This window comes from Haemaphysalis longicornis, unplaced genomic scaffold (assembly GCF_048455015.1).
Source record: "Haemaphysalis longicornis isolate Haplotype H1 unplaced genomic scaffold, Haemaphysalis longicornis Haplotype H1 scaffold_10, whole genome shotgun sequence".
Lineage (NCBI taxonomy): Eukaryota > Metazoa > Arthropoda > Arachnida > Ixodida > Ixodidae > Haemaphysalis > Haemaphysalis longicornis.
Genome location: NW_027526204.1, coordinates 127,687,812 through 127,711,970, shown reverse-complemented (window position 1 = coordinate 127,711,970; position 24,159 = coordinate 127,687,812). Strand labels below are relative to the sequence as shown.

At 46.6% G+C, this 24,159-nt stretch overlaps 1 protein-coding gene across 1 annotated transcript in view; it reads left to right on the top strand.

Annotated features, from left to right (window-relative positions):
* The window catches only part of LOC144159287 (CMP-sialic acid transporter-like), a 33,780-nt gene that overhangs the window by 5,946 nt on the left and 3,675 nt on the right, over positions 1-24,159 (top strand). The window contains exons 2-4 of the mRNA XM_077690680.1: positions 12,922-13,090; positions 19,050-19,296; positions 21,976-22,159. Coding sequence (XP_077546806.1) covers positions 12,922-13,090; positions 19,050-19,296; positions 21,976-22,159 — 600 coding nt within the window. The remainder of the gene's footprint in view (positions 1-12,921; positions 13,091-19,049; positions 19,297-21,975; positions 22,160-24,159) is intronic.

The following is a 24,159-nucleotide window of genomic DNA, read 5'->3' as shown; positions in this document are numbered from 1 at the left end:
AGCAGGACCATCGTCGTCTGGACTTGGCACACAACGACATATGGCTCTTAGAACGGGGAGCAAGTGGGCTGGTTGGTGCATGTTTAAAAATGTAAGAAACAGCGCTAAAGGACAGGACGTAGATTAGACGACAAACACGCGGCGCTGACTAACAACTTGGTTTTATTGCTTGCAGGCGGCTTTTATACATATCTACACAGCAATGGAAAGGGAAAAAGGAAAATACAGATAGCAAGGGAGGAGGAAAATACACTAGTTATTGTCACATGGTCATCGATAAGTAAGGCCCAGTTATACATTGAAAGATACGCGATTTCATTTTCATACAGAAGCACGGAAGGTTTGCTTACACATTTATCTCACCTCTGACTAATGCAAAAGGCTTCAAAAATTTCGCGTGTACGTTTGTTTGCATATCTTCGAATAATACGACACTCATCAAACATTGGTTGGCACTTACACTGGCGACAGTGCGCAGCTAGGTGATCGCCGACATTCGATTTTAGTGAATTTGCATGCTCCTGGAGCCGTAGATTGATACATCTTCCCGTCTGACCCACATAGCTTCGTTTGCAATCCAGGGGGATTTCGTAAACGACATTCTGACGGCAGCCTACGTACTTCGTTTTGTGGTTAATCTTACATGATTAACCACAAAACGAAGTACGTAGGCTGCCGTCAGAATGTCGTTTACGAAATCCCCCTGGATTGCAAACGAAGCTATGTGGGTCAGACGGGAAGATGTATCAATCTACGGCTCCAGGAGCATGCAAATTCACTAAAATCGAATGTCGGCGATCACCTAGCTGCGCACTGTCGCCAGTGTAAGTGCCAACCAATGTTTGATGAGTGTCGTATTATTCGAAGATATGCAAACAAACGTACACGCGAAATTTTTGAAGCCTTTTGCATTAGTCAGAGGTGAGATAAATGTGTAAGCAAACCTTCCGTGCTTCTGTATGAAAATGAAATCGCGTATCTTTCAAATGTATAACTGGGCCTTACTTATCGATGACCATGTGACAATAACTAGTGTATTTTCCTCCTCCCTTGCTATCTGTATTTTCCTTTTTCCCTTTCCATTGCTGTGTAGATGTGTATAAAAGCCGCCTGCAAGCAATAAAACCAGGTTGTTAGTCAGCGCCGCGTGTTGGTCGTCTAATCTACGTCCTGTCCTTTAGCGCTGTTTCTTACATTTTTAGACATATGGCTGCAGCAAGTTCAGGGTGAGATCATTGCGCGGGAAATAAAAAAAGTCATATTTCGACGACGAACTTCAGGGATTCGATCATTACAGGAGTGCGATCATTATGCGAGTAAATACGGTAATTAGAATAGATTCTTCATGGAGTCTTGCAGAAGCAGAACTGCCGCTTCTGCAAGACTCCGGGCACACTCTACCATGTCATGTGGTGCTGTGATCAGAGCCCCCACCTACGGCCCCCGCCCTTCCACTCATCTGCGCACTGGGAGAGGGCACTGTCCATCTCGGACCCTCAGGACCAGCTTTGGCTGGTGAAGAGAGCCGAAGACCCCGGACGGTTTCAAGGGGTCCTAGAATGAGGACTCTTCTCCAGGGCTGACTGCTCTACGAAGACGTTTATTTATCCTCCTCTTAACGAAGCGTATTATTTGGGGGGACTTTTGACTATTATGGGGCCAGATTTCCAAGTTGTAAAGCGAAGGCCAGCTAACGAAGCTTATTGTTTTGGAGGGATTTTCCGCTCTAGCATGAGGTCAGGTTTCCGGAGGGGAGTAGCGAAGATCAATTGAAGGAGCGCATTGTTGCTGGCTCTTTTAATGGTGTCTGGAATTTAATAGGTCGCTACTGAGGTAAATGTTATCCACACACCCACACAGCGTGATTAACATGGTGGATGGTTTGAAGCTGTGGATGGAGGTCGAGAAGGGCGATGTCAAAAAGTAAAAAAGAGAGAACGGAGCCTGGAGGGGTTCCGCGATCCCCTGAAGTGATGGAGTCAGGTTTGAGACCGCTTGCCTTTAGCATTGCCTGTCGATAAGCGGGAAAATCAGCAATGTAGGCGTAAGGATGCCACACCCTGTTTGGTTGAGACGACAGGGGATGGCTGTTTGAGAGACAGCGTCGAATGATTCCTTGGGGTTCATTTCAAGACCGGCAGGAAGGAAATTCGGGGAGGCTGAAACTATGATTTATTTCTTTATGCGAAGGAGAGTTTCATGCGTGTGCAGAGGCTCTCTGCAGCCCCACATCGCTCCACCAATTTACCCACACCAGAAGTTACAGAAATGGAACAAGGATTATCGAGATGAGACCTGTTAGTCTTAAGAAATAAAATATACCTGTCTGGTTTTTAATTGAGGTGGCTTGGAGTGATCGGATTTCCAATGTGTGTTAATATAGCACAGAATATGCACCATAGAGTCATCATCCAAGTCGGGAAGCTCGTCAAACAGCCGTTTACTGCGCAGACTATTTTATATCAGAGGCGTTGCCCAGCGCACCCCCAAAACACCAAGAAAGCCTTACTTCGCTTTTTAAAGGAGCCATGAAGACAAAATACAAGTATGGTTTATTAGAAAGACTGCTTAGTCCCGATAACAATGATACCAATATCATCGCAATCTTCGAACAAATAACGGATATGTTAAAGAAAACGTATGAAGCAGTCGCAACCCCCTAGCCAATTTTCCGCAACTTTCCTATGACGTTACAGAACCTTGTTTGTGCGATTGGCGGCCGCCTAACTCACCTGTCGCAACGACACATGACTGGACGTCTGTAACGGGGCCTCTAGTTCAATTTGCCCGCATCACTTAAATGCTAACGTGCAGTTAACGCACTGAAAATTATGTTTTATTGTTGGCCCGTCTGACGTCATTCTTGCTCATAAAACGTCACCGTGGCGCAAAATTTGAAAGTTTTTAAATACTTCTTGCTTTTTTTCGTTAAAAACATCTTTTGGGGCTGTAATGGAGCTGAGTGAGATACTGAATCCTAGTTCTTTCAAATTACACGAAGTTGTATTTTCTCTTCATGGCTCCTTTTAACGTCCTGATGAATTGAAACCGGCTTTCCGGGCCTACTCCATTTTGGCTGAATCCTGCAGAACAAAATTTAACCCATTTCAGTCTCAACTTTATTTTACTTTGTTTGCAGAAGCTTCCTTTATAAATTTCGTGTAAACCCGAACATTTTTAAAGCAAAGCTTTCTAGCTGTACCAGCCAACGGTTCTTTTGTGGAGTACGGGGCAACAAACTCCCAACACGTCGGAGGCGGCGGCGGGGGGAGGTAGTGGGGCAGAAGGTTTCACTCACGGAGTAAACTAGAGATGGTGCGGCGGATTACCCAGCGTTCCTCACGCCGAAGTGCCTGCTCGCCCGCTACAGCGTGGGCGGTGGGGGTTTGACGTCTGCTTTAGCGACGGTTGTTTTGGGCCTGTTTTGGTGCAGCTTCGCGTCCATTTCACGGTGCCTTCGCACGGCTTGATTAACTTGTTCGACAGCACCCTCCATGGTAGCCCGCATTCGACGGAACTAAGTGGTCGTACGGCAAACATACGTTAAGGATTGCATGACTTCGTGTGGCGCAAAAAAAAAAAGAAAACGACAGAGGACACAGGGAGGCGACGGGCACAAGCGCTAACTTCCAACTGAGTTTATTGAAAAAATGCGTGAATTTAAACGCTGGGGCGGGACATTATCATAAAAAAAGTAAGATAGAAAATAAAAGAACAAAAGCAAGGCATGATAACATTTGCACACAAAATTAATCGCACAACGCTGTGACGTCGACAAAAGGCAGCACGAGGCATTGACTAAGGTGGCACGCACCCCCCTCTCAGATAGCCTATCTCCTTATCGGACAAGGCCACGGACGGTGCGGACACGCAACGATCCCCCAGGCGTGATATTTAGGACACCTCGATTATTTCCCTTGTCTTCTGGTTGCCGTGACGACCGATGACGGCAAAAACCTCAAAGAGGGGCGTACAACCGCAATCGCGGAAATGAATGCCGAGTGGCCCTTGACAACCTTATGAACATTGTAGTTGATTTGATTGATTGTAGGGTTTAACGCGCCGACGCAACGCAGGCGATGAGGCGCGCCGTAGTGGAGGGCTCCGGGTTAATTTCGACCACCTGGGGATCTTTAACGCGCGCCGAAATCTCGTACACACGGGCGTTTTTGCTTTTCGCCTCCATCAGAAAAGCGGCCGCCGCGGCCGGGAATCGAACCCGCGACCTCGTGCTCAGCAGCGCAACGCCTTAGCCACTGAGCCACCGCGGCGGGTATGAACATTGTAGTAATTCTCACGCAGCCGGTCGTTCAGGCACCGACCCGTTTGGCCGAAATACACAATACGGCACTTCGGGGGAATGGCGTGCACAACGTTTCCTATGCATGGAACGAACGGCTTTTTGTGATTCTTGTGACACATTGGCTGCCGAGGAGCTGCGCGGTCATTTATGCAGCAAAGGCTTGGGGCGGAGAACACAACATTCACCTCAGACTTCGCCCCAATCTTTTTCAGCCTCTGGGATAGGTCAGTACGAAATCACAGCGAGCCGTTTTTTGATGCTCCTGAGTAAGGCCAGAGGTGAGTGTTGTGTTCTCCGCCCCAAGCCTTTGCTGCATAAATGACCGCGCAGCTCCTCGGCAGCCAATGTGTCACAAGAATCACAAAAAGCCGTTCGTTCCATGCATAGGAAACGTTGTGCACGCCATTCCCCCGAAGTGCCGTATTGTGTATTTCGGCCAAACGGGTCGGTGCCTGAACGACCGGCTGCGTGAGAATTACTACAATGTTCATAAGGTTGTCAAGGGCCACTCGGCATTTATTTCCGCGATTGCGGTTGTACGCCCCTCTTTGAGGTTTGTGCCGTCATCGGTCGTCACGGCAACCAGAAGACAAGGGAAATAATCGAGGTGTCCTAAATATCACGCCTGGGGGATCGTTGCGTGTCCGCACCGTCCGTGGCCTTGCCCGATAAGGAGATAGGCTATCTGAGAGGGGGGCGGGTGTCACCTTAGTCAATGCCTCGAGCTGCCTTTTGTCGACGTCACAGCGTTGTGCGAATAATAATGTGCGCAAATTTTATCATGCCTTGCTTTTTGTTCTGTTATTTTCTATCTTTCTTTCTTTATGATAATGTGCGGCCCCAGTGTTTAAATTCACGCACTTTTTCAATAAACTCTGGTGGAAGTTAGCTCTTGTGCCCGTCGCCTCCCTGTGTCCTCTGTCGTTTTTTCTTTTTTTTGCGCTACACGAAGTCAGGGACTATCACTTTAAACTAGCCCAAACCCAAGCTCTGATAAATTAAGAATTGGTTTGCAGGGCGGGAAAACAAAATGTACAAACCACATACGGACATCTGGCCGCTAGAGAAACGCCACCTTTTGCGCACTGCTTTCCACGAATGGGGGATCCGTTTCCTAAATTGGTGATTACCAATTCAGTTGTGTTTTAAGAGGTATTACGAAAGGCGAAAGTAGCAACCGATCCTCGTAAACAGCGATTATAAAAGTTACCTCAGCTTTCCCGCAATTCTCAAGCTTACTAAACTAACTATAGTTTAAATCGGTATACAGTCGAACACGGATATATCGAACTCCAAGGGGATCACGAAATAGTTCGATATATCGATAATTCTAAATATGAAGTATGCCTATCTGAAGCGTATCTGAAAACTCCGCAAATGACTGAGAGCTTTTGAAAGTCGCTACAAGTGGTACCTCACTGATTTGTTCCTCACAGCACGGTAAATTCAAAGCCACACCGTTACGATAACGACACTTCAACATAAAAATAATCTGTAAGATTCGCTTGCTTCTTGTACATCATAAGTTCACAAGGATGTTCTAAATCCAAAGTCTCCCGTTTTTCCGTGACCATGGCTCCGAAACGTGGGCCGTGGACAAAAATACGTAACCCAGTACATGGGTCCCCCTGCGCGATCAACCACTGAAAAACGCTCAAGCGTGCAGAAAAAATGCCAGAAACCGAGCGCGGCAGGAGAAGTTGCCACCATCATCACATCCATCCAGTAAGGAGAAGCGCACTTGCAGGGGCACTTAGGGCGCAGCGTTCGATATGCCAAATGTGCCCGTCACCGAGAGTTCGATACACGCGTATAACAGCGCTATAGTTTTGCAAGGGATTTTCAAGGGGATGTTCAGACAGTTCGATATAGACAATAATTCGATATATCCGTGTTCGATATATCCGTGTCCGACTGTAAATGGGAATCACTAAGCTCACATGCCGAACGGTTTCAGTGTCTGCGCTTGTGTCACGCGGTGGTGTAGCCCCAAGCCAGAACATCAGGATGGCTATAGGTTCCGCTGTCTCACCCTTCGAAAGACGCTCCTCTCCGTATTCTCTCACTTTCGACTCACGGCCGACCTACAGCGGCGGCGTCGTCCGCCGCTGTAGCCCGGCCGTGGCCGACGCTGCCGCTGCGTTCGCGACGCCGCCCCCGCGAATTCCAGGGAACGGCTGGCAGAATCTCTGGTTTCACTCTTTGTAAAGCCACGCGTGTGAATTCAAGTGACGTCGCATGGGCGATTGTTGTGGGTGTCGTTTAAAGCTTTGCTTTCCAAACGCCTTCACAGCGTGCATTTGAGCCAATTTTTTAGCCTGCTTTTTTTTTCATGTTTTGAGCGCCTTCGGCTATTTCGTATGCAACGTCTTGATTAGAACAATGACGCCGTATTTTAGACTTTTCTGAGTTTTTCTGTGCTTTCGCAGTAAAGACGGTGCTAAACGTGTCAGCAGAAAATGTTCACATTATTTTCCACGCATAAATAGGAGGTGACGTGATTATTCCTTCGTATCGGCAACGAGAACACATACTTTTAGAGAGAGAGAGCGAGAGCGAGAGAGAGAGAGAGAGAGAGAGAGAGAGAGAGAGAGAGAGAGAGAGAGAGAGAGAGAGAGAGAGAGAGAGAGAGAGAGAGAGAGAGAGAGAGAGAGAGAGAGAGAGAGAGAGAGAGAGAGAGACAGACAGACAGACAGACAGACAGAGACAGAGACAGACGGACAAATCACGACGATAATGGCGATCGCAATGATGACGGCCACTTTACATATGAAAACATGGGTATTGAAATAACGCAAGTCAAACAGACACAAAAAGCCCTAAGGCAAGGTACGTATACATGGCCCTTAAGTGCGAACAGAAGGCAAGCCTCAGCCACTGTTCATACAAGCGGCAGTGTGCGAAACTTCGAAATTCGTCGCCCCGGGCCATAAGAAGGATTCATACACCGGAAACGTAACCGATTACCGGTGGTGTACCGCCACGTCACGCGCTTGCATGAGGGCAGCGAAAAACTCAGACCCGGCTCTTGTCAGCTTTGTCTACGGGTCACGCTTCGTCTGCCCTACTGTGCACATCCTCCGACTGCGCGGCGGCGATGATTGACGCTGTCGTTTGTTCGCTGCCGTCCAGGTTTGATGCGGGTGCAGCGTGTCAGTGCGGGCGACGGGCTCAAGCGCAGTGCGTCGTCTCTTCTGCGGCCAGTGCAACAAGAAGGGACGACTTTCGATTTCATTGGCTCCTTCCAAGTGTTGCATGCACACAAGCTACCCGGAACATGGCTTCATTAATGCGTGCACCCGACATTAACAAGCCCACTACATTTTTCTTCATTCGAAGGAACTCGTACTAATTCTGTGGGCACTGCGTTTCTGCCGCTCCGCCCGTCGGCTGTGCTCTCTCGTTCGGCACCATCCCTATCACTTTCGCGGCCTTCGTGGATTCTTCTACGCAATGGGCGTTCCGGCATTCGTGGAGCATGACTCGAGCAGGCGGTCCCGTCTATGACAGGTATGGCACGCATCCATTTCGCGTTTGCTGGCAGCTCAACAAATGGCATCCGTTCACAGCGATAGTAGTGCACATGTTCGTGGTGCGGGTACGGAGCGGACGAATACGCATCGTGAAGAGGATTTATTTGTCCACTTGAATAAATAACTGTACTAGCGCTCCATTTCCGAACCCTCCACCTCGTCGTCGCGTGATTATGTAGCCTTTTTTTTTCTGAAATAATTGATTAACTCGGTCCTCCGTCTCTGTATGGAAACTGTTGCGGGGGACGTTCGGTAACAGCGGTGACAACTGAATTCGGGTGTCTTAAAGGAGGCCGACTGACTGTTATGAAAGAGAAAAAAAAATGGTATCCTTAGATTCTTCCGAAGGTGCGTTAATGTTAACGTAGCCTGAGTTTAAAAAATGCTTTTATCATAACTTGGCTCATTTCTTTAATTTTGTTGCTATGTCTCAGGTTCATATCATATTCTCAGGATCATATTCAGAGTGAAATTCGTTTTTGGTCACAACTCCGCACATCTCGAAACATTAAAAAATCCAGGGCCATCTCCACTAACGTGAAACCTGGGAAGGGGCGAAGCATGCAGTGTATAATGGTATTCTTGGCACCTTGGCGTTTTTTCCAACGGAGATGAAGCAGTTGGGGTGTAGAGGTATACATCATTGCTGTAAAAGTAGCTTGTCTTTGAAGCACGAAGCTCTCTAGCGCGAGTCGTAAACGATCGAGTGTCCCGGTGTTTTTTTTTTTAGTACGCGTTACGAAGCGCTCCAGCGCGATGCGTAAACGAGTGTCCCTGTGTTCTAGTGCCGTGACTATATGAGACGACGATTACGACGACGACGACAGGAAACGCCAACAGCCCCAGCCCTTAAGGGTATTCGACTCTAAAAGAAATAACGCATAAAGAAGACCACTGCCGTGATAACCTTCACGAACACTGCTAAGACGTTCCTCCATGCCGTATAAAGGGAAGTTCGCTTGGAGCCAAGAATGCATCTCACATCAGAGCTGCCGCAAAAATTATCCGTGGACGGTCGCTGAGGAACTTTCTATAGTGCTATCCCGCAAGGGGTTCCTCAAAGAGCCCGGGAACAGGCACTTCCCCTTGGAAAGGGAACACACTAAACTTTTCTACACCTTTTTAGCCAGAAAGGGTATAGCATAAGTGGAAAAAGGGTGTTGGGAGGCCTTTACACCCTTTTTCTTGAATCTCAACACCCTTTTCCTAGCTCTACACCTTTTTTGTGTGAAAAAAGGGTGTTGATCAACTTCAACACCCTTGGTTTTTCTTAGGGTGTTGAAAGGGTGTGAAAAAGGTGTTCAGCTGCTCATTGAATATGGCCATTCTTGGATGCATAATAGCACTGTAAAGAAGAAGACATCCCCCTCATATACTCCTATAGTAGCAAGAAATTTTCAAACGCAAAAAAACCTAATTGCTCGTATCGTTTCCATGTGTGGTGCACCTCACCCCGAAGTTTAGCTTTGGCAAGTGAAACACCAATTTGAACCTTCAAACTCGTGTGGCGAAAAGAGTGTGTACCGACTGAAAAGAACAGCGGAGGTGGGGGTCGACCTAGTTTATTCCGGTGTTGCTAAGTTTTGTTATGTTTGCTAAGTTTTAGAACGTTCTTGCCAAGCTAGGATGACCGCTACGGGGTGAGGCCAAGTTTAACCGGATTTTACAAGGCTGTTCCAGTGTGCCTTCCCCTCCCACTGCTATGGGATCCAAGGGGGGAACACGCTAGGTTGGCCCCGGCTGTGCTGTTTCTCCATCCTTGCACCACTACTGCAAGCTGTGCCATTTGTTTGCATTTTAGAATCCGAAATAGACTAGTACCTTTGAAATGGTATAGTAAGAGGTGTGCATACGCATACGCCCCTTGTGCTCACATTCTAACAAGCTCGAAAGCCGACTGAACTGCTATGATACCCTATCTGCGGTGGTGCTCCCTTTACAGGTGCCCCAGCTCTTTTTCTTCGTATTTTTTGCTAACGCCACCGAAACTAGCTCAAGCTAAAGAGCTTCACTGGTAATAAATTATGCCAATTCATATTGCTTTAAACATCGAGAGGTACAAAACACGACCCCGCTTGTAGAAAATGCTCAGTCCACCCACGTAAACAGGTACAAAATGCCTCCAAAGTTGGAGGTCTCTTCACCATTTTTCTTAGTTGGCGGTCTTTTCTTACACCCTTTTTCTTATACCCTTTTTCTTTACGCCCTTTCTCTTAGTTTCAAACACGACCTACTCTCAAACACCCTAATTTGTAGCTTTACACCCTTCTGGGAAGAAGGGTGTTTAAATAATGCACACCCTTTTTTAAGGGTGTTGAGGTGGCGGGAAAAATTTGTTTGGTATTTAATAAAATTATGTTAGTTATGGAACACAAAAACTACCTCGTGATTAAAAAGTTTTTGCAAATCCGCGTGTTGATTTGTATATTTTCATAGCAAAATCCATACTTCCGAAATTAGCGCTAAATATCTTTTTGCGACAAGCCCACCGACTCGATCGGGGGGCTTTCATCTGATGGATGTAAAAGCAAGAACAGCACATGTATTACTAAGAAAGTATGCACTCCCTGTACCGCTTGCATCCCGTTGGTTTTCTTGCTCAATTCATTTGTACTGTAACTTGTGCGTATTGACTGTTTGTATTGAATGCTGCGCGCTCCGTCAAACCACTGCCACTGCGCATGCCATCACCTTAAAAAATGGTGTGAGGATGCTCAACACCCTTTTTTAAGGTGCTTAGCATCCTCAACAGCCTTTTTTCATCCGTTTTTTTTTGCCAAAACACCTTTTTAAGGGTGTTTACCATGGGACAAGATTTCTACACCCTTTTCGACCAAGAAGGGTGTAAAAAAGTTTAGTGTGAAGGACAGAATGATATACTCAACCGACCACGTGTACGCTTCTGTAATAAAACCTCTTAAAAGTCGTTCGCGAATTAGAGAAATTAAGTCGAAGCTTAATTTTGGGAACTACATGCATGAATGCGCCATAATTACCCAATTAAGGAAAAAATACGCCCTTATTTCTCAGCACCGAATAGCTCCCTTGCTCATCTGGATTTACAGGCCGGAACTGAAGTCGATGGAATCCGGTTTTGCGACTCCATGACTCAACGAAAAGAAAACTTCTTCCTCCAGAAGTTACTTTCTTTTGTGGTTCCTGCTTCTCAGTCGAAGATAATTTTACAAAATACAGTGAAAAAATGATTTCGCGTTGCAGAGAGCCCAAAATTTCTCGATCAGCCCAACTATTGGCTTGTCAATGCAGGACAGTACCTTGTGGGGTTTTTAGGCTCCATTATCTTAAAAATACATCTGGTTTAGCTCTGTGGATATGCCACCAAGGCAGATCCATTGCGGGAAATCTTAGAATCTATTTATTTACTATTTGTTTTTGTTTGCTTGTTTGCTTGTTTGCTTGCCTGTTTGTTTGTTTGTTTGTTTGTTTGTTTGTTTGTTTGTTTGTTTGTTTGTTTGTTTGTTTGTTTGTTTGTTTGTTTGTTTGTTTGTTTGTTTGTCCGTGCTCCAGGCAATCTGTCAGCGTCTTGTAAGGCAGTTGAAAGGGTCCGCGCATCACATAACAGATACCGACCAGAGTAAAAGAGTGGTGGCCATACCGTATGCACATGCGCTGTCGCATCGCCTGAAGAAGACGGCTGACAGATTTGGGGTTTAGGTGGTTTTCTCGGCCAGGAATAAGATAGGTAGATTATGCAGCATGGTGAGAAACAGACTTGATTCCCGGGACAGTGTATCCACACGTGGTTGTATGATTAAACACAGACTCCTGTTTGTTCGGTGTGTGACCAATGTTGTGTACTGCATTCCTATGTCCTGTGGGTCAGATACGTCGGACAGACCGGCCGCTGTCTCAATGTACGCTTGAGGGAGCATCATTCCTCCTTGAAGGGAAGGCCCTACACACACCTGGCGCTGCACTGTTCAGACTGCGGTTGTAAGCCATGCTTCACAGACACGCAAGTTCTTTTTAAACACAGAGACCGTGCTACCAGGGAAATTGTTGAAGCCTTTTATATCCGGATTATGGGTTCGGATTGTATAAGTCACCCGTCTCTGAGTATTCTAGATAAAGAAGTGCAACTTCTTATGGAGAGGGGGTAGATGATGAGGCAAGAAAAAAGAAGAGAAGGAAAGGGGACAGTTGTTCTCATGTACCACCGTTCACATGTGCGACGGTCATACGTGCCTGCTTGTTGGGCCATGGCATGGTATATAGTGTTTTCGATTTTAATAAATCTTTCAGTTGATAGTAAGCGCTGGTGTCGTTTCCCTTTCTCGTCCCTGTGTCTGTTTGCGCCTAAGTTTCACTCATGAAAAAAAAAATAAAGTGTGGTCTGAATCTGTGCTCCAACGACGGGCCAATTCCTGTTATTTGTGCCCATTTCTTCTGAACTTGGAAGTCCTCTCCCGTGGCATTCTGTACGTCCTTCACTGGAATACGCAAATGCCTCTTTAATGCTCATTGGCTGATGCCAGCTCCAGTCTTGCCGGTCCTAAAATGGCTAGAATACCCTACAGGCGCCGCATGGAGTTCAGTAGTATAAGCGCCGTCAGTTGTGGAGTTTAGCTATTGCTAGAGTCCGAACCCGGCGCCTAGCTGACACAGCGCACGTCGTTCGTCTCCGAATACTAGTGCCTTCTCATGACCAATACTCTCCTCTGTCGCGCCAGACTACACGCAATTTATCCCTCTATATTTCCCTTTCTCAATGTCCCGACTGCAGATCCTACGAAACAGTCACCCATGCCATTTGGCAATGTCCTCACAAATCATTCCCTCTCATCACTTCTGTGGAGCATTGGGAGGCGGTGCTAGGCAGCTCGGATCTTCGGGACCTGCAAAGGACTCTCTGAACGAGCAGCCCAGGTCACTGGCACCCTCCAAGCGCTGGCCACTATCGTCGTTGACCCAACAGATGTTCCAAGAAAGTTTATTCTCTCTCTCTCTCTTACTTATTCTCTCTCCTTATGTATTCTCTTTCTCTCTCTTACTTATTCTCTCTCTTTATTTATTCTCTTTCTCTCTCTTACTCTTTATTCTTTCTCGCTTACTCCTATTTCGCAGTTGCCGGCGGTCAAAATGGCGCCGGACAACGGCGACGGCGGTGGCGGAGGCAGCTCCCTCGAGCGGAAGGTGGCGTCACTGCGCTTCGTAGTAGCCCTGTCGATGGCCACCACAGTGACTGACGTCACTAAAATGGTGTGCAGCTACTCACTGCAATACAGGAACAAAGGTGGGTGCGCATCGTGCAGATGCCCGCAATAATCTGTAACGATTTGATTGATTGATTGATTGATTGATTGATTGATTGATTGATTGATTGATTGATTGATTGATTGATTGATTGATTGATTGATTGTAGGGTTTGACGCGCCTACGCAACGCAGGCGATGAGGCGCGCCGTAGTGTAGGGCTCCGGGTGAATTTTCACCACCTGGGGATCTTTAACGTGCGCCGAAATCGAATGCTTTTGCATAGGAAAAAAAAGCATGCGCTGCTATCACTTGCGATGTGCAGCCGGTGCCATGGCGTGCACTCAATAACTGCATGTCATGGAGGAAAGAATACTCAGGCGAGGCCCCTGGCGTCCCCAAAATGCATTGCAGAAAGTGTGGAAGAAGCTGGGCCATTTTAAAGACGTCCGCAAACAGTAGCAGTAGTAGCAGTAAAAAATTCATTTTGCCCGAAAGTTGTGGTGATTGCACCACTGAGTTACCCACTCAGTCATCTCGATAGCGGGGCTCCCGGTATTTCGGGAGCTCAGTGTTTCCAACTGGGCGATAATCACTTGCACGAGCGGAGCTGGACTAGAGATGGCAGCCTCCCACTCTGCTCAGGATGGTGGGCTATGAAGAATGATATGAGTGCTACGTGATGCCGGTATGTCCGGGCATGACCAAATGATGTGGGGAAGCGAGTCTCGGTCTATTGAACAGAAGGGGTGAGTGTCTTTATACTCCACAGGGTATATAACGGACATGAGATGTGGAGTGGTGAGGGATAGTGTTTGAAGCTGCCAGAGAAGGACTGCATGCCTGCGACTGAGCGATGGATGCGGTGGTGGGACGCAGGCATGATCCTGGCGATCATGCTCGAGGATATCGCCGAAAGTATGGAGACGGCCCTTGTAACAAAAATGGTTGCGGCGGTCTTCAGGGGTCGTATGAGGCTCTCAGTGAATTATTACTCAAGCAGTCTCGGTGACCTCTCGTTTCCAATTAGGCCAAAAAGTGTCGGTGACCACATCATGCGGAATTCCCGGCTATGAGGTTGGAGCCGCTGCAACAGGGTTGCCAATGTTCTAGGCGATATTCTGCAGTTTAGAAAATTTAGCAAGGGCGATTTGGAATCCATTATTATTGCTTAATCGTTTTGGCCACTTTTCAGATGGAGGCTACATGTGAAAACGCCCGTGTGTCGGATTTCGGCGCACATTGACGATTGCCAGGTGACTGCAGTTTTAAAGCGGTGGTTCAGGTCACTCATTTTTCATTCCACCATTTATTCCGAAACCAAGTTTTAGATAAAAACTGTGCGGCAGATGGGGAATATCTTTCATGAAGAAATAAAGGATAAAGCTTCACAACGAAAGGCAGTCAATAGCAATGTTTGTTTCACTCGTTCCAGCCAGATAACATAATGCCTTTTCTGGAAAGTATGCACCCCACAGGGGTGTACACCTAACCCCGGCGGAAACTTCTAGCAGAGCCTGCAGTTATATTAACACGAAAGTGTTTTATTCCCGGATACACAAAGATTTCACCGACATCATATCCGTCACGGAAATGACGCCAGTACACCTTGGCCGAAGCGACCCGACAGCAGGACGTCGCCCGCCAAGCACACCCACAAGACAGCCGGCGACCCGCAAATGATGCCCAGCTTCAGATTTCGCTGCACATTTCACTTACGTGTTTTACCAATTCCTATGACACAGAAATCAACGAAGGTTTTTTTTTTTTTTTTTTTCATTACACTGCACCTACTATTCTCCCGCCTGTATGCGTGATCAACAGAATTGACTTTGCAAACCTCATGGGTTAAACGAAGCAAACTCATCTGGATTTATCTCAATATAGTTTCCATACTCGCATCACGTTGCTGGTGAAGTTGGGATCCGCTGGAGCGGCCTCACTTAAAGATGTTTTTCTTCCCTAGCGTCTTAACAGCCCCTCGGCCTCCCACATAAGCATTTCGTCTATCTGACACTACATCAGTGGCAGCCCAATACCGTAAATGAACGCTTATGAACTATAAACTCGCCTCAGTTCCTTTTTTTTCCTTTTTAGAGGAACGCATTCACTCACAATGCATTTGTCTTGCAGGACATTTGCCCTGGTTTTTCTAACGTCAACATTTGGTTGGTTTGACTGTGTTGGTTGAATTTTAATACAAAGCATTTCTAGGCTTCACTTTCTTTTTCGCGGCCTCTGACTTGCTGGCTATGAGACTACCAAGTTTTTGCGCCGAGCATTTGAGTACCGATTTGCCTGTAAAGGGTGCTACACTACATAATCGATGTTATTGCGGTGACACAAACGTTAGTATTGATGCGAATCAGCTCTCAGTATTTGTACTACAGGGCTTGTTTTCCAGTGGGGCAACAGCTACCATCATCCTCCATAAGGAGAGCAGTAAAATCCCTATAAGGAGACTCAATCACTCCGATGTCATTCACAGCATGTTTACAAGAAGTATTCAGAACATTGGATTGGGTACAGGTGGGTGCAAGGGTTAATGGAGAACACCTCAGTAACCCCAGATTTGCTGATGACGCTGCCTTTCTAAGTAACTAAGGGGACGAATTGCAAAGCATGCTTACCACACTGGACAAACAGAGTAGAACCGTGGGATTGAAAATTCATATGCAGCAAACCAAAGTAATGATCAATAACCTCGGGACAACACAGCGGTTTGAGGTAGGTGGTGAGGCAGTGAAAGTGGTAAGCCAGTATATCTACTTAGGCCAAGTTGTGAACCCGGATCCCAACCATGAAGCAGAGGTGATTAGAATGAAGGTGGAGTGCACTCGGCAGGCATTCTCAGGTAATGAATGGCAGCCTACCATTGTCCCTGAAGAAGAAAGTGTATGACAGCTGCATCTTACCGGGCACTCACCTACGGGGCAGAAACTTGGAGGCTCACTAAGAGGGTTCAACTTAAACTGAGGACGACTCAGCGAGCAATGGAACGGAAGATGATAGGTGTAACATTAAGGGACAAGAAGAGAGCGAAGTGGGTCAGGAAACAAACGCGTGTTAAGGATATATTAGTAGAAATTAGGAACAAGAAATGGACGTGGGCAGGGCATGTAATGCGAAGGCAAGATAACCGTTGGTCATTAAGGGTAACAGAGTGGATCCCTAGAGAAGGCAAGCGTTGCAGGGGGCGGCAGAAAGTTAGATGGGAAGATGAGATTAAGAAGTTTGCAGGGATAAATTGGTCGCAGTTAGCACAGGACCGGTATAATTGGAGATCTATGGGAGAGTCATTTGCTCTGCCGTGGGCGTAGACAGGCTGGTGGTGAGTGGTGATGACGACGACGATGATGATGCTTGTTTTTCGTATGGATAAATAAAACGGCTTTATGGACGAATATACCCATCTGGACGAATGGAACCAATGGACGTTCCACCGAAGGTAGTCGTCCCGACTGTAGGAACTGATCTCGCGCTACAGTTCTTATCATCTGGGAAGAGAGGAAAAGACACACTTTTATTGAGCGAAAATAGGTTAAAGGATCGGGGTGGCCGCTGGCGCGAGTCTGGAGGCGACAGTAGCAGCTCTGTCCACAAGCAAGGCTTGGGCTCCCTGGTCAGAGCTACCCACTCCCACTGCTCGTCAGAGGTGATTGAAGGGAAGGGGTCAAGAGGGCACCCCCACATATAGTGGGGGACTGTAGCACGGATACCACACGCGCTGCAGTTAGGTGATGAGTACAGGGAGGGACGAATGCGGTGAAGTACCGCCCTGCACGGGAGAGTGTGGGTTTGCAGATGTCGCCAGGTACGTTCTCGTGAATGGGTGAGTTCTGAATGTGCGGAGGGATATTTACTGCGGGCGAGGCGGTAATAAGTGGCGATATCGTGGAATGTTGCCAGGCGGATCTGGCCCCATGGTAGGGGCAGAAGCTGGGGCCTGCTCGAATCGGGAGTCCTCGAGCGACGTCATGGCCTGCCTCGTTTCCCCTAAAGCCGGCATGTGCCGGGACCCATATCAACTCCACCGGAGAGGTTGGGGGATTTTGTGATAGAATTTTGAGCGCAAGCGGTGATATGCGTCCGCGAGCAAAAGTTTGGACGGCCACCATAATTGTGGGAGCCAGCCTGTTGGACAATACTAATGCAATTGCCGCCTCCTCCGCTCCGTTGGGAAAAGGACGTCGTCTCTTCTAAACCACCTCCTCGATCCTATTCGTTCCAAAACCGAGCAAAATCACCGCCTCATCTCCATCATTCGCAACTTCCCCGGCACAAACAAGGAATTGCTAAATAAAACACGTGATCTCGACCTGCCCTCTGGCGCTAGCTACTCACCCCGTCGTACAGGGGTTCTATGAATGCAGATCTCAACTCGGACATAAAGGAAGGAGGGTTTGTGACGTGCCCTCCTCAAATTCCGACCAGGGTCGGCCCCCAGACGGGATTTCATAACAAATAAAATGCTCCGGAATCTCAACGATAACTCCATTTCGGTCCTCACAGCGTATTTTAATCATTTCTGGAAACAAGGCTCCTCCGGCCTGGAAGCACGCCAAAATCACCCTCATTCCCAATCCGGGGAAACCATTGTCCATTGAACACCTCAGACCAATTTCCCTCAGCTCGTGTGTGGGGAAGGTCCTTGAACATAATGTTACGCCCGGGAGAGATTTATCCAGGCAAGAGCGCAGGATCCAAAGGCAGGGGAACCGTTGTTGATTATGATGATGATGATGATGTCCTCAAAGATTTTGGCACGTACCTACAAGGGGGGTAGGGCTAAATCGGTTGCTAAATACGTGGGGACTTCAAAATACTAAATTATTTCCTGAAAGAGGCTGTAAAAGGAAACTTAGTTATGAATAAAACCCGAATTACCCGTTAATTAGCACCCTTCAGCAATTCAAACGACCTGAAGCAGAAAGACAATAATTTTGAATGCAATTATATATATATATATATATATATATATATATATATATATATATATATATATATATAGCGAATCAGAAAATGGGAAATGAGGGGCTCCGTGAAATAAGACAGAACATAAGGGTTGGCAGTCAAGAAAACCTCTATATATATATATATATATATATATATATATATATATATATATATATATATATATATATATATATATATATATATATATATATAGCAAAAAAAGAAAGACACACGTCGAAAAAAGAAAAGGTTTAACGTTTCGGCCGAGGGACCGGCCTTCGTCAGAATGATATATATATATATATATATATATATATATATATATATATATATATATATATAGAGAGAGAGAGAGAGAGAGAGAGAGATCATGAGGTTCGATGGGCCAGTATAAAAATAGTGAAAGAAGTCGACTGACACGTTTGTTTCTAACTCCGAAACTGTTGGCAACAAAAACGGGAAGCGTGTCAGTCGACTTCTTTCACTATATATATATATATATATATATATATATATATATATATATATATATATATATATATATATATATATATATATCCCTTTTTGCAAACCCCAAATTTGATGCGCCAATAGATAATATAAGTGGAATCGAAAAAGTCAACCCCAAACGCTCAATTGGGTGCTTCAGAAGCAGTTGTCTAGCCGTTGAGAAACGGCGGCAGTCGAGAAAAAAATGTTCGTTGAGCACGACACGAGCAGAGATCCGGCTTCTTCCTCTTTCCCAGAGAGCCCAGCTCCCGCATCATCGTCCTTTTCTTCAGCTAAGCCAAGCGGGAGGGAGTAAACCACTTGGACAAGCCAACGTAGCAGAATTGGTTTAGCGTAACAATATTATCATTGCGGGAAAAGCTGTTCTTTCTGAAAGCACTACTTGCGACCTGTTTGAATAACTTTTCCTACATGTGCAGAGAAGATCATGCTCCACACGAATGGTAGGGCCCACTCGAAGACTGAAATCGACCGGGTTAGGCATGAGCCTCGTGAGGCTGCTTACTTTTGTCCCTTCGGCTGGTTCGTACGCAGGCCGGTACCCGCTGCAGCAGACGCTGCTGGTGGCGCTCGTCGAGGCGCTCAAGTGTCTCCTGGTCACGGCCATGCACGTGGCCACGAGCGGCTCTCTGCGCATGCGCCCTTCGCCCAAATTCCTGCTGCCCTCTCTCATCTACACGCTCACCAACAACATCTTCTTCTTCGCCCTGCACTACGTCACGCCCGCCGTCTGGATCGTGCTCGTCCAGTGCAAGATCATCATCACGCTCTGCGTCTACAAGTGAGTCCGGGATCGAGGGCGCTGCCCCGAGATTTTTCTGAACAAAAATTGTCCTCGTATCTGCTTTTTTCGTTTCAAATGTCGACAAAAGACGATTGTCGACATTTGCAACGAAAGGACATTCGACTTTGTCGACATTTGCCAAGTAAATGCCTCCCTTTGCTTTCCCGCTCACCTCTGATGCTGTTCCTCTTCTGTCGCGCACCCCCTAAAGTAAACACACTAAAAGTTTGCTCAAGTCAACTTAAAGTTACCGCGTTCCACTGCTACAGGCCGGGTTCCTCGATGCCAGCGCTGCAGTACGGCGGAGACGCGCGTGAATCGAGGGGCCCTCCTTCAGCGTTTATAGAACCACGTGACCTACTCCAAGTGCGTTCCAAGCAGAACGTGGAACCTATCTGGTGGAAGCTTTCGTTGCTGTTGCAGTGTGATTTCTCAAATGCCGGCAGGAGCGCGGGCAACAGCAGGCTACGGTTTTCCGCAGTAGATGTACAATATCATTTGTTACCGCAAAAACCAAACATCCGTGATTTTTTAAATAAGAGAACACAGCAAATATCGCTTATGTATTGATGTTCTGCCTTATGTTTGCGTAATGTCTTGTTCTTGTTCAACAATGTTGACATGTATGAACATTTCCACCGGACTTGGACGTTTAGATTTGGCTGTAAGTATATAAGACTATTGCGCAGATTTTGTTTCACTTTGGCCGGGTGGCTGAATCGAGTCACCCACATACAGATAGACCGACAGACAAATATAGATACAAACCGAAATTTCTGGGTTTTAGTGGGCCAAGAAAGACTATAGTCTTTTTAAAAAGTTATCCGAATGTTTCCTAAATGTTGCGACCATCACCATTACCATCATTATCACCAGCAGCAGTGGCGGCGGTGGTCTGCTTATGCCCACTGCTGAAATAGGGGCCCTGTTATGCTGCTAAGACTGGTGCTATCATGTGTCCTTCGAGCGCCTACTCAACGTCGGAGTATAAACGCGACGAGAACAGAATAAGCCCCTTCTCTTCTCATCGTTTCACCTACTTATCTCCCTGCCTTTATTTCTAATCGCGGCAGTCCCAACTCAGCTCTACATAGACGCCGATGCTGATCCCTGCGCCACCCTACTCCCCAAAGTTCCATTACCAGTGTCATAGCCACATGAGGTTTAGAGTAGCTTAGAGTAGCTAAAGAGTAGCTAAAGAGTAGAGTAGCTTAAAGAGTAGTTTTAGAGTAGCTAAAAGAATTACTGCATCATTGAATTGGCGTAGACGTGCAGTGCTTACTTTCATACTTTCCATTTATTCCTTCGAATCTGTACCGAAGGAGGACCAGCGCACTAGAAGCGCCAGTGGGGTTGAGTCATCCGTATTTCTTATTTCTTTTTTTTTTAACTTTTGACTCTCAACGCCGCGCATGTACACACGAAATGCATTTAAATATACACAAACTTAAATATATATTTTTAAGAGCAAGACGTTTAAATAAACACAAACGTATAATTTATATTTTTTAAGAGCGAGACGTAGCCTGCTAACCATCATTTTCTAATGTTAGGGATATATCCTATGCTCACGGAATGAATATGTTGTATCTACAATTAGCTTTAAATTGCTTTGAGTGCTTTTCCGAGCCTGAAAAACGCTGCAGTCTTCTGTGACCCCTTCCGCAGACTTTTTTATCAGTGGCTTGTCCAACGCACGTCAGTTTTCTGTGTCTCAGTACTACTGCTCTTTCCAGTAGGCCATCCTGACGACTCATGGGAAAAGAAGCTCTTCTAGTCATCAACATTTCTTAGAAATGATAACATCGTAACTTGAATGCAGAGGTCGTAAATATATACAATTCATTCATTACACAAAATGTTCTAACTCAATACTCAAACTCAGTTAATTCAGTACTGGTTAACTCATAATCAGAATCAGGTTATGGGGGTTAACACGCCGAATTTTACACTCGGGCTTGAGGCGCGCTGTAGTGGAGGGCTCCTTATTATTTGTTACCACCTGGAGATCGTTAACGTGCGCAGAAATCTCAGCATATACCCTCTTCTTAAAACGTCAGTAAACTTTTATTCTTTGTAATGTTTTCTCCTGTGTCTCTGCCTTTACCATGCATGTTTGCTCACGCTTTTTGTGAGTCTTTGGTTTCTAGACTTTTTTTATTTATACGATGACAACTCGTCCATTTTATAATCACCATCATCATCACGGGCTGCAAGTCCGGGGGGAGGGCGAGCCTCCCCCCCCCCTTCTCTCCCGGGAAAATGAAATCTTTTCGCCTATGTAGCTCTAATGGAGATATTACGACCGGACAAATAGCGAAATGTGACATCATGCATATGACGTGCGTGATAGTCAGCAGCAACGTCCATTTGCACAAGTCACCTGGCGGCGGGCGCAGGAAACTGAACTTTATGCTCCTGTTGAGCGCCTCTCCGTGATGTGTCGCTGAAGCAGCCCATGCCGCGTGTGTGTTCGTTATGGCAAACTTTCGACTACGCAGTTTTAATGCCTCTACACAAGGTATCAGGGCTGAAAGAAGTGCACGTCTATAGAGATCCGTGGCTATGGAGGTTTCCTGTAGGCATTTCTCGCAGGCATTACACTGCGAAATGGCTAGGCTGAAGCACAACCCTACTTATGAACCAGCACCGGATATATCTCGTCACTGCGCGCAGGCACCTCTTCAACAGAACGGTGACGCGGGCGCAGTGGGTGGCCGGGGCGCTTATCATCCTGGCCGTGTTGACCAGCCAGGCGGGAAGCTTCGTCGAAAAAGGCGCCTCCTCGGCCGGCCTCTTTGCCCTTCTGCTGGCGCTGATGTGCGGATCTCTCTCCACCATTGCCGCGGTCTACACCGAGGTATAGTTCCCGATTGATTGATTGATTGATTGATTGATTGATTGATTGATTGATTGATTGATTGATTGATTGATTGATTGATTGATTGATTGATTGATTGATTGATTGATTGATCGATCGTGCGATTGATCGATTTATAGGTTCATTTGTTAGTTGATTGGCTAGTTAATATTGTTTGCTCGATTGAATGAATGTTACGTAATTATTGATTGATTGGTCGAGTATTTATTAATTGATTCAGCCGTCACAACTCAAACAACAAAGAAATAATTCGATTAATTACTCCGTAAGTACATAGTGATTGATGAATTAATTCATTGATGGCTTTGTTGATTGATTGATTTAATAAGCTGGGTGATTGGTTAATTGACTGATTAATTGAATGCGGGTTAATCTATTCGTTGATCAATTGAATATGGGTTATTGGATTGATTGATTGATTGATTGATTGATTGATTGATTGATTGATTGATTGATTGATTGATTGATTGATTGATTGATTGATTGATTGATTGATTGATTGATTGATTGATTTAACGCGCTGAAGCTAGTACACCTAGTCTGTGGGGCGCGCCGCAGTGCAGGGCTCCGGAATAATGGTGACCACCTGTGGATCTTCAACGTGCGTTGAAATCTCGACACACGGGCGTTCTCGCTTTTCACCTTAGCAGCCAGCGCTACTGGAATCGAACCCACGTCCTTGGGCTCAGCAGCACAATGCCTTAGCCACTGAGCCACTGCGGCAGGGTGAGGCACGGTTCCCGTAGAAGTGTCAACGCGAAAACTGTCGTCAGTTACCTCTGTGTGTCGACAATCCGACGTCCCTAGTACGCAGACGTCACAAAAAAATGGCCTACGACTCAAGGAACAAAAAAGAAAAGCAATCGATTCGAAAAACTAAACTAGTTAAATTTGGGCCTCGTTGGGATTTGACGTAGGGGCCCCGGGAGTACACGACTGGCACGCATCTCAAGAGCACCACAGCTGGTCGAATACAGTTGAATAGAGGAGAACCGAAAGAGTGCGTTGTGGCCTTCGACTTGCAAACGCGCGTCGGAGGCCTACATGAGTATTTTTAGCGTGCTAATTAGAGATGTAGCAATTAGGCAGCTGGCAAAGTACGTTCCCACTAAAAGTCCTCATTGTTTGGCTAGGTCAACGCGGCTGCGGGTAATTGTAATGAAATAATGAAAAAAAGACGCAAATGCTAAAGGTTACAAAGAGAGAGCAAATATACCTTATTGGCATCCCTCTTAAGGACACGTGCATCGTGCGGGAAATGCTTGTGTCTTCGTCCCGTCAGATGGCGGTAAAGGATTCGCGGTCTCTGGCGGTGACCTCCGCCAGTTGGATGGTAGCAGCTTGTACCCTTGGAAGACAGCTGAGCAACGCGGCCCCCTACTTCTCATTAAAAGTGGGCCTCGATAATCCGTTGTGGCCTTTCAATTTGAAACTTTGAGGCAGGTATCGAGGTCTACATAAGCAATTTCAACATGCTAATGACACAATAACGTTGCATGGGACTAACAAAGCGCCTCTCCTGCTCTCTGCTTTTCGATAGAAATGCGGGTATGTTACTAGTCGTGCATAGTGAAGGAGGAGAAAGAGAACACACAGGTTAAAACATTGCGATAAAAATAAAAGCACAAGTGTAGGTTCAAAGGTTGGACATCCATGCTTTCGCAATCCCTACATCGCAAGGAGTGCCTGGGTGTCCTCGTAACTTTTTGCCTTGCGGACAGCGTGCTGGAAACATGCCCATGACGCGCGTGTCTACGTGTCCCTGCCTAAACAGGAACGGGATCTTTACACCTGCCCTCACTCGCTCGGGGGAGAGGGATCAAGCGCCGCTGTTTGTCGTGAGGAACAATCCTTACCCCTCTCAGCCTTAGTCGCACGTTCATAAGAAATCGCCAAACCCGCCGCGGTGGCTCAGTGGATAACGCGCTGTGCTGCTGAGCCAAAGGACTCGGGTTCGCTCCCGCCGCGTTGGCCGCTTT